The following is an 11,357-nucleotide window of genomic DNA, read 5'->3' as shown; positions in this document are numbered from 1 at the left end:
CCCCCTTCTCCTGTGGTCTGAGCCTTGGTCATTGACCAGGAGAGTCATGACCAAGTGCGATTGGCACACAACCCCAACCCAATAACACCAAGAGGTTGAGAAATGGTGCTCCAACTGGCTCTGGGCGATTATATATACATGCTGGGTAATAACCACACATTTTAGTAGCAAAGTTCCCCAACAAAGTTTGTTCAGTCAACTTCCACTCTCGCATAGGCTCTATGGAAAGCAGTCTTACCGTTAACCAAAAAAGAAAACTCAAACTGTTTTCAGTATATTATCCTGTCTTTTTCCCCTTCAGCTGGTATATACAATGAACCGCCCAGATGCAGTTTCCCCAGTAGGTGCAATTCCGCCTAGCAGGCAGGTTCCCTGCTGGGCTACCCAGGCCCTTCCCTGGGCATGGGGCACAGGCATCCCCCCACCACCGTCTGTGGTGCCATTGGTTGGGCTTCACGACGGAGGCTGCCATGATGGGGGACCAAACACAGGCCATGTGTTGGCATTGGCGATGGGCCCAAGGAGTTTCATGGGGACAACGCCAGCGGGCCGGAAATGGTGGCATGGCTCCAGGATGTTGGGGTACCACAGGGTGCCTGCGGGTATGGTTGCCCGCTCAGGGGAATGCAAGGGATGTATGCCGGTCCCTAGCCTGAGGCAGGCAGGGGGCCACTGAACATGGGGGAGCAGGTATTGTTAAGTTCTTTTGATGTCTTTGTTCTTTGGAATATTGGAGATATTTCCCCTGGGAGTAAACTTCTGCATTTTGAGGTAACAAGTTGGGTGTATAAGAAACAATATCCAAGGAGTCTTTTGGAGTTAATTAGAGTGATGGCAAATCTGGTAACATTAAGCTAACTATTCAAATTTTCTCAGATATATATAAATGCATTGGGTCAGGGCTTGAGGGTTTGATTTTAGTAATTAGGGTCAATTTGCGTTGTCCTGACCCTGGCCAACCCTTACATTTATTAATTGTGCGTTACCGTAGTACAATGGCAGTATAATGCATTAAATAAATAAGCCACCCAAGGTCAAAAGAGGTTGGTTGGTATTAAATTGATGGATTTATATACCAGTATGGGCAAGTTTCTGAAAAGTCAGAGGCAGGCTACTATTGTTGATCCTAATTTGTCTGTAACATCAAAGAAAAGGGGAAATAGTTGCTGTGAAAAAGGGGTATACTTTCTGTATTAATAGTAACGTTTTTTGCTCATGTTTGGGTTCCCCGTGTTGATAACCTGAAATGTGGGAGAATGTGAGATATATGGTAGCCTAATCTTTGTCATTTTGTAATAATTTACAATATTGATAGTCAAGGGGTGTTGCGCTTGTTTCGGCCGGCAGAGGGAGCCGCTCGCTCCAGTGGTTGCTTCACGCGTCTCACTCGACAATGGCTCGCGTGCTAACCTGCCTAGTCAGTGAGTCAGTTGAACTGGATTGCCAAGCCAACTAAAAACTAAATATTTTAAACGTTGTCATTACGGTGAGCGAGTTATAAAGCATAGGATATGACACCAAGTTAGGCGGAGTGTAATGCTATGATTGTTGTTATTTCTTAATAATGTTTTCATAGTTCAATTCATTTATAAAAGTATGTTAGCATAGAAGCTAACGTAAACTGTCGTAGTCATGGCGACAGAACCAACGAACGTTCACAGTGTAAACAAAGGGAAGCATTGTAACTTGCTGTTTTTAGGGATATGTTGAGAATTATATGATGAACATGTATCTATTAGATAAGATAGTGAATAGTAAAAAAAATAATAGTATAAAAATAATATGTTGGCAATTTACAATTGTATAAGAGTAGCCAAGTCAGTTGAATGAGAGAGAACCAACTGAGAACTATTGAAGAGAGAAGCACCATATAAACTATTTTAAATCGTCAAGGTTTCAGTCTTCATTCATTCTTCTCACCATACCCTATCCAGGTCCCAAGGTTTAAGAGGGTACACTACACTACTAGACCGTGTGTTGTGGTTTTTCACTATGCGATAAAGGGGTTTAAGAGGGTACTAGGCCTAAGCTTTGCCATTGCAGAGCTAGTAGTCAATGTTGCATTATGTGAGTACCATAAATTARTACGTTTTTGGTCACTTTATCTGAAAAACGGTGGGACACAGACCATCATAATACATTGTAAAGAAATACCATGCTTTCATGTTTCACTACATGCTGGCAGTACAAAGCAATGGTATATTTTTCCACAAAAAATGTTTTGGTCACTACCATGGCAGGAAAATAACATGGTATTACCATGGTCGTCTTTTCATTGTACCACCATTGTACATTTTTGTAAGGGATAACCCGAAGTGGATTAGTGATGATTTATTGTGTTTCTTCAGTCCAGAGGGAGTGGGCACACCGGATCATGTGATTAGGGACAAGAAATGACTTGCTTTTCTCTCCAGAGCAGGAAGCCATTGAACGGTGTGATGATGGGGTGCCATTAAGTGTTGAGGAGGATCAGTTAAAATGGAAGATTCCCGGTGTCTGTGATGCCCACCGTTTGGTGCGACGGAGATCCGGTGGAGAGCATGGGGAAACGGAGAAGACATTGTCTACCCTGCTGAGTTTTGATGTAGAGTCTTTGCCAGATAAGGTCAAGGTAGGAAGTGTAAGTTATCTCTTGAGAGTGTTTGTTCATAAATTACTACAGTGCTTTAGGTGTCAAGGTTATGGGCATGTTGCAGCAGTGTGTAGGAGGGAGTGTACTAGATGTGAGAAGTGTGCAGGAGGGCATGAGACAAAGAAATGTGTAGTATCGGTGGAGAAAGTTGTGTGTCTTAGCTGTGGGGGTGCCCATGAGACTGGAATGTCCGGTGAGAGAGAGGCAGGTTGAGGTTGCCAGGGTTAGAGTAGTACAGAAACTGTTGTATGCCAAAGCAGTGAAGAGAGTGGTAGAGGAAGATGGGATAGGGTGAGGGATCCTGAGAGGATTCCTGTGAGTAGGCAGAGATCAAGAGACAATGATGGGAAGAATATGTGCTTCAGCAAGCTGGGCTGTTTAGCATTTATAGCCATGGTTGTTAATTGTACTGTAGAAATGGATTGGAAGTCACAGAAAATAGAGGTTGTGGTGGCAATGGCATAAAAGTACTTAGGGTTATGAGGATTTACTGCAGAACAGCTGCAGGGGGTGTTGAGTGGTAGTCTTCTGTCCTCTCAGACCGCTGGTCTGGAGTCGAATTAGATAGGGTTAAATAGTGGAATGGGGTGGTGTTTTTTTTAGAGGGATAATAGTTGATAGGGCAATTTTCCTTTTCCCCCAATGTATTACCGTATCAACAAATTTGATGTAGGTAGGCCGTGACTGGCCGCACACTCCAGTAAAGTAGGTGGCGGTGTATGCACCTAAAAGTTGGATGCAATCAATTCCTAAAGAAGAAGAAGAAGAAGCCCAGGTGCCGGCAGTGGGAGAAGATGGAGCGAGATTCTGCACATTTTCTTAACATTTGATTTCAATACAGTTTTCTGTTCCCAAAACTAGAATCTGTTACGAACAGTGGACTGCGTTTTGTAGACTTTACCCTTTCCCAAAGTTTCTAAAAACGGAGATGTTTAGAAGGAGTGCATGGGCGAATTGAGTTATTGCACACGCGCATTTCAGAGTAGGCATTCCCTAACAGAAATATGCAAATACATGATAGAACGCGCCAATACGATCTCGCTAGCTCATGCTTGGCTCTCCCCATCTCCTTGCTTGTTCTGCCCAGTCTACATTGGGTTAGTTATAACAAATCTTTGCCTGTACTCCTGCCTTGTCTTCTCTGGCTTTGCTCCTCCAACCCAAAGGGATGCCAAAGGCAGTTTAACAAAGTACTGAGTAAAGGGTCTGAATACTTATGTACATGTGATATTTCTGTTTTTTTTAAATGTTATTTGCAAAAAAAATTCCTAAAACCTGTTTTTGCTTTTTCATTATGGGATATTGTATGTATTTCTGCTGTTTTGCTGTTTATGCTTATTTAAATATTACCAGCTTTTCTGCTGTATCCCTGTTAATGCTTATTTAAATATCTCCACTTTTCTAACTCTACATTTTCATTCTTAATGTTGTATATTAAACAAAACAATTGAATAGCATAAATATATCCTTCTGTTTTCATTAAAAAATGAGTTTTCAATTATTTCCATTTGTTTAACAATGTGTGGTTTGCATAATAATACAGACAGCAGTACTGTGGAGCTTCATTGGAAGTGTTTTTGACAGGTATTTTATGACATTAACAACAAAACAAATACATCATATAGCAAGTGAAAGATATGGTGAACAAAGTACTACGATGTCCTTACTGTCAGTACTGTAGATAACATCAGAAACAGATGTCTTCAACTAGCAGGTTCTGTATAGTCACCGTATCTGAAGGCCAAGACTCAAACAGATCAAATACTAACCGACATGCCACCAGAGTTCTCTTCACAGTCCCCAAGTCCAGAACAGACTATGGGAGACGTACAGTACTAAATAGAGCCATGACTACATGGAGCGCTATTCCACATCAAATAACTCATGCAAGCAGTAAAATTAGATTTAAAAAACAGATACAAATACACCTTATGGAACAGCAGGGACTGTGAAGCAACACAAACATAGGCACAGACACATGCATACACACACACACGATAACATATGCACTATACACACACGTACACATGGATTTTGTGTTGTAGATATGTGGTAGTAGAGTAGGGGCCTGAGGGCACACACTTAATGTGTAGTGAAATCTGTTGTGAATGTATAACTGCCTTAATTTTGCTGGACCCCAGGAAGAGTAGCTGCTGCCATGGCAGGAACTAATGGGTATCCATAATAAATACAAATATAAACCGGGCCAAGCTTCCTGCCGTCCAGGCCCTCTATACTAGGCGGTGTCAGAGGAAGGCCTAAAAATTGTCAAAGAATCCAGCCACCCAAGTCATAGACTGTTCTCTCTGCCACCGCATGGCAAGCGGTACCGGAGCGCCATGTCTAGGTCCAAAATGGCTCTTTAACAACTTCTACCCCCAAGCCATTAGACTGCTGAACAGTTACTGAAATGGCTACCCGGAGTCTTTGCATTCACCCCCTTTTTTAAGCTGCTGCTACTCGCTGTTTATTATCTATGCATAGACAATTTACCCCTACCTACATGTACATATTACCTCAACTACCTCAACTAACCTGTACCCCCGCACATTGACTCTGTATCTATACCTCCTGTATATAGCCTCGTTATGGTTATTTTATTGTGTTACTTTTTTAAATACTTAATTTTATTTTTTGATGTAAATATTTTCTTACTTAAAAAATACTGCATTGTTGGTTACGGGATTGTAAGTAAGCATTTCATGGTAAGGTCTACGTTGTATTCGGTGCATGTAACAAATACAATTTGATTTGATTTGATAGCCGACACCCGCATAGCTGAAGTTTTGGTGGTGATGGAGGTGGAACTGCATTGGAGCTGTCAAATCGGTGAGCAGCTGCTCTTGTGATCAATGTGGGGATTTGATTAATCTGGCCCGGGCGCCTGTTTTGCACCGATTGAAAGTTGATTGCATTCATTCTGGGACCCAGGCTGCCTCCCGGGAGTGAGCCAGGTGCCCCGTTCAAAGCTCACGGCAAAGACGGCTCAAAACAAAAATGAAGTAAATAATTAAATTAATTATTGGAGGAGAAAGTGATTGCTTTTGATAAAAATGCCTTATCTGCCTTCCCAATGAAAACCAGTTTGAAAATTCAATCCTACATTTATATTTTATGTTAAATAGATGTATGTTTCTGGATGATGCACCATGCTGCCTTGTTGACTGAGTGGTGCAGATTACTGTTCCATTTGAGAAGGGCTCTCCTCCTTCATTTCTTTTGCCCGTTGACGTCACGGGCCATAGACCGGTGCCCCACGGCTCAGCATTACCAAATCCTCCCATTGTCACGAAGCCACACCCGTGCCACTTCTCCACAGAAGGAGAAAATGTAGGCTATATAGAAATAATGACGCTCAAATTGAAAATCATGAAACTAAATAATGAGGATTTCTAACATCCTAATGGAGGTGTAGATTACATCTCACATTACAGTGTTGGAAATTGTAAACAAGACTGCATGAGATATATCTCAATTGACTCTGTGCAGCAAATTACAATGTCTGCTTTAGGTATAATGCCGGGATCCGTTGTGGATTTGACAGCTCTAATGCAGTTCCACCTTCAACACCGTCAAAACATCAGCTAAAGCGGATCTGATTGAAGTGGGCCTGAAGGTTCTAATGAGAATACTGTAGTTAGAGAAAATAAATCAACAGTTCTATAACTTCTCTTAACAGAGGCGTAGTAAGGAACATGACAGATATATATGGATATACACTATATATACAAAAGTATGTAGACACCCCTTCAAATTAGTGGATTTGGCTATTTCAGCCACACCCGTTGCTGACAGGTGTATAAAATCGAGCACACAGCCATGCAATCTCCATAGACAAACATTGGCAGTAGAATGGCCTTACTGAAGAGCTCAGTGACTTTGAACGTGGCACCGTCATAGGATGCCACCTTTCCAACAAGTCAGTTCGTCAAATTTCTGTCCTGCTAGAGCTGTCCCGGTCAACTGTAAGTGCTGTTATTGTGAAGTGGAAACGTCTAGGAGCAATAATGGCAATAACGGAAGTGATAGGCCACACGAACTCACAGAACGGGACTACAAAGTGCTGAAGGGCATAAAAATTGTCTGTCCTCAGTTGCAACACTCACTACCGAATTCCAAATTGTCTCTGGAAGCAACGTCAGCACAATAACTATTAGTCGGGAGCTTCATGAAATGTGTTTCCATGGCCGAGCAGCCGCACACAAGCCTAAGATCACCATGCGCAATGCCAAGCGTCGGCTGGAGTGTTGTGAAGCTCGCCGCCATTGGACTCTGGAGCAGTGGAAACGCGTTCTCTGGAGTGATGAATCACGCTTCACCACCTGGCAGATGAATCTGGGTTTGGCGGATGCCAGGAGAACGCTATCTGCCCCAATGCATACTTCCAACTGTAAAGTTTGGTGGATGAGGTATAATGGTCTGGGGCTGTTTTTCATGTTTCGGGTCTCTTAGTTCTAGAGAAGGGAAAGCTTAATGCTACAGCATATAATGACATTTTAAATGATTCTGTGCTTCTAAGTTTGTGGAAACAGTTTGGGGAAGGCCTTTTCCTGTTTCAGCATGACAATACACCCGTGCACAAAGCGAGGTCCATACAGAAATGATTTGTCGATGACGGTGTGGAAGAACTTGACTAGCCTGCACAGAGCCCTGATCTCAACCCCATCGAACACCTTTGGGATGAATTGGAACGCCGACTGCGAGCCAGGCCTAATCGCCCAACATCAGTGCCCGACCTCACTAATGCTCTTATGGCTGAATGGAAGCAAGTCCCTGCAGCAATGTTCCAACATCTAGTGGAAAGCCTTCCCAGAAGAGTGGAGGCTGTTATAGCAGCAAAGGGGGGACCAACTCCATATTAATGACCATGATGTTGGAATGAGATGTTTGATGAGCAGATAGTGTAGATAATACTGTACATTATGGTCTGACCAGGAACCAACTGTAGTTACTGAAGTTCCCCTGGGCGCTGACGTGAGGAGGCTTGGACCCTGGCATGGGGAACATCTCAATTGCATACTCCGTGCGTCCTCTCTCGTCTCCTTCTCAAAACCTATTTGAGGAAAAGGTCAGAGGGGAGGGACCTCTGGGTTTGTCAATCAATGGGTTTTGAGAAGGAGACGAGGAGAGAGGACGCAAGGAGTATACCATTTAAATGTTTCCCATGCCAGGGTCCAAGCCTCCTCACCTCACCACTCAGGGGAACTTCAGTAACTACTAGGGTTGTTCAGTAACTACTAGGGTTGTTGAGGAACTGTGTTCTCTAAAGAGGGTTGCTGAGGGACTGTTCTCTCCAGAGGGTTGTTGAGGGACTGTGTTCTCTCCAGAGGGTTGTTGAGGGACTGTGTTCTCTCCAGAGGGTTGCTGAAGGGGACTGTGTTCTCTGGCCAGAGACGGTTGCTGAGGACTGTTGTTCTCTCCAGAGGGTTGACTGAGCGGACTGTGTTCTCTCCAGAGGGTTTGCGGAGGACTGTGTTCTCTCCAGAGGGTTGTTGAGGACTGTGTTCTCTCCAGAGGGTTGCTTGAGGACTGTGTTCTCTCCAGAGGGTTGCTGAGGGACTGTGTTCTCTCAGAGGGTTGTTCTGAGGATGGTAGGTCTCTCCAGAGGTTGCTGAGTGGACTTGAGTTCTCTCCGAGAGGGTTGCTGAGGGACGGTTCTCTCAGAGGTGCTTGAGGAATGAGTTCTCTCCAGAGGGTTGTTGAGGGACTGTGTGTTCTCTCCAGAGGGTTGCTGAGGGACTGTGTTCTCTCCAGAGGCGTTGTTGAGGGATGTTTCTCTCCAGAGAGGTTGTTGATGGGACTGTGTTCTCTCCAGAGGATTGCTGAAGGATCTATGAGTTCTCTCAGAGGGTTGCTGAGGGCACTGTGTTTTCTCCAGAGGGTTGCTGAGGGACTGTGTTCTCTCCAGAGGGATTGTCTGAGGGAAGTGGTTCTCTCCAGAGCGGTTGATTGAGAGGACTGTGTTCTCCCAGAAGGTTGGCTGAGGACTGTGTTCTCTCCAGAGGTTGTTGAGGACTGTGTTCTCCTCCAGAGGGTTGCTGAGGGACTGTGTTTCTCTCCAGAGGGTTGTTGAGGGACTGTGTTCTCTCCAGAGGGTTGCTGAGGGACTGTGTCTCTCCAGAGCGTGTTGTAGGGACTTGTTCTCTCCCAGAAGGTTGTTGAGGGACTGTGTTCTCTCCAGAGGGTTGTCTGAGGACTGTGTTTCTCTCCAGAGGGTTGTTGAGGGACTGTGTTCTCTCCAGAGGGTTGCTGAGGGACTGTGTCTCTCTCCAGAGGGTTGTTGAGGGACTGTGTTCTCTCCAGAGGGTTGCTGAGGATTTTCTCTCCAGAGGGTTGTTGAGGGACTGTGTTCTCGCCAGAGGTTGCTGAGGGACTGTGTTCTCTCCGAGGGTTGTGAGGGACTGTGTTCTCTCCAGAGGGTTGTTGAGGGAGAGTTCTCTCCAGAGGGTTGTGAGGGACTGTGTTCTCTCCAGAGGGCTGCTGATGGACTGTTTCTCTCCAGAGGGTTGTTGGGACTGGTGTTCTCTCCAGAGGGTTGTTGAGGGACTGTGTTCCTCCAGAGGGTTGTGAGGACTGTGTTCTCTCCAGGGGTTGCTGAGGGACTGTGTTCTCTCCAAGGGTTGCTTGAGGCGACTGTGGTCTCTCCAGAGGCGTTGTTGAGGGACTGTGTTCTCTCCAGAGGGTTGACTGAAGGGACTGTGTTCTCAGGACCTCACAGGCAGCCAGCTCGTGGTACAGAGCATTCAGCACCTCCAGAATGTGGGCTTTCCCTGAGAGAGAGGAGATAGATGGTTTATATCTATGTTATTGGTTAAAGAGACTCTGTCTGAGAGAGAGGGGAGATAAAACATCCATCTATCTCTCCTAAGGCAGTTCTCTTTAACCCAATCAAATATACAGTACCAGTCAAAATTTTGGACACACCTACTCATTCAAGGGTTCATTTTTTATTTGTACTATTTTCTACATTGTAGAATAATAGTGAAGACATCAAAAACTATGAAATAACACATATGGAATCATTATAGCAACCAAAAAAGTGTTAAACAAATCCACATTTATTTTATATTTTCTATTCTTCAAAGTAGCCACCCTTTTCCCCTTGATGACAGCTTTGCACTCTTGGCATTCTCTCAACGAGCTTCATGAGGTAGTCACTGGAATGCATTTTCAATGAACAGGCTGTGCCTTGTTAAAGTTAATTTGTGGAATTTCTTTCCTTAATGAGTTTGAGCCAATCAGATGTGTGACAAGGTAGGCGTGGTATACAGAAGATAGCCCTATTTGGTAAAAGATCAAGTCCATATTATGGCAAGAACAGCTCAAATAAGCAAAGAGAAATTACTCCATCATTACTTTAAGACATGAAGGTCAGTCAATCCGGAGAATTTCAAGAACTTTGAACGTTTCTTCAAGTGCAGTCGCAAAAACCATCAAGCACTATGATGAAACTGGCTCTCATGAGGACCGCCACAGGAAAGGAAGACCCAGAGTTACCTCTGCTGCCGAGGCTGTGTTCATTAGAGTTACCAGCCTCAGAAATTGCAGCCCAAATAAATGCTTCACAGAGAAAGTAACAGACACATCTCAACATCAACTGTTCAGAGAAGACTGCATAAATCATGGCCTTCATGGTCGAATTGCTGCAAAGAAACCACTATGTAAGGACATTAATAAGAAGAAGGGACTTGCTTGGGCCAAGAAACACTAGCAATGGACATTAGACCGGTGGAAATCTGTCCTTTGGTCTGATGAGTCCAGATTTGAGATTTTTGGTTCCAGCCGCTGTGTCTTTGTGAGACGCAGAGTAGGTGAACGGATGATCTCTACATGTGTGGTTCCCACCTTGAAGCATGGAGGAGGTGGTGTGATGATGTGTGGGTGCTTTACTGGTGACACTGTCTGTCATTTATTTAGAATTCAAGGCACACTTAACCAGCATGGCTACCACAGCATTCTGCAGAGATACGCCATCGCATCTGGTTTGCGCTTAGTGGGACTATCATTTGTTTTTCAACAGGACAATGGCCCAACACACCTCCAGGCTGTGTGAGGGCTATTGACCAAGAAGGAGAGTGATGGAGTGCTGCAGCAGATGACCTGGCCTCCACAATCACCTAAACTCAACCCAGTTGAGATAGTTTGGGATGAGTTGGACCGCAGACTAAAGAAAAAGCAGCCAACAAGTGTTCAGTTTAGAACATCTACATAAGTTCAGCAATTGCATTATTCTCATATTACTCTGTAGGCTACTCAGTATCAGAAGAGTGCCATCCTCCTCCATCTCCCGTGTGGCGCAGCGGTTTAAGGCACTGCATCTCAGTGCTTTAGGCCTCACTACTGACGCCTTCTAATCCAGGCCGTATCACAACCGGCTGTGATTGGGAGTCCCATAAGGCGGTGCACAATTGGCCCAGCGTCGTCCGGGTTTGGCCGGTGTAGACCGTCATTGTAAATAAGAATTTGTTCTTAACTGACTTGCCTAGTTAAATAAAGGTTAAATAAAATAAAAAAACATCTGCCTGTAGCTATTGAACTCTGCCTGCTGGACCCATGAGGCAAAATGTCATATCCAGGATGCAGTGTCATGCACTCCACACTTCCTCCACACTTCCTGTCACCTGACCCAGAGAGCTGTGCATGTCAGTGTGGTTACACAGACATAACCTCACCCAGAGAGCTGTGCATGTCAGTGTGTTAGACAGAACCTCACCCAGAGAGCTGT

The 11,357-nt window shown here is 44.5% G+C and overlaps 1 protein-coding gene across 1 annotated transcript in view; it reads right to left on the bottom strand.

Moving 5' to 3' along the window:
• Positions 1-453: 453 nt before the first annotated feature.
• efcc1 (EF-hand and coiled-coil domain containing 1) overlaps positions 454-11,357 on the bottom strand; it is a 60,773-nt gene continuing 49,869 nt past the window's right edge. The window contains 3 exon segments of the mRNA XM_024136762.2: positions 454-672; positions 7,871-8,942; positions 9,321-9,402. Coding sequence (XP_023992530.2) covers positions 454-672; positions 7,871-8,942; positions 9,321-9,402 — 1,373 coding nt within the window.

This window comes from Salvelinus sp. IW2-2015, unplaced genomic scaffold (assembly GCF_002910315.2).
Source record: "Salvelinus sp. IW2-2015 unplaced genomic scaffold, ASM291031v2 Un_scaffold1010, whole genome shotgun sequence".
In the NCBI taxonomy this organism is placed as follows: Eukaryota; Metazoa; Chordata; class Actinopteri; order Salmoniformes; family Salmonidae; genus Salvelinus; species Salvelinus sp. IW2-2015.
Note: the sequence above shows the minus strand (reverse complement) of the source record. Positions and strands in the feature narration are given on the sequence as shown.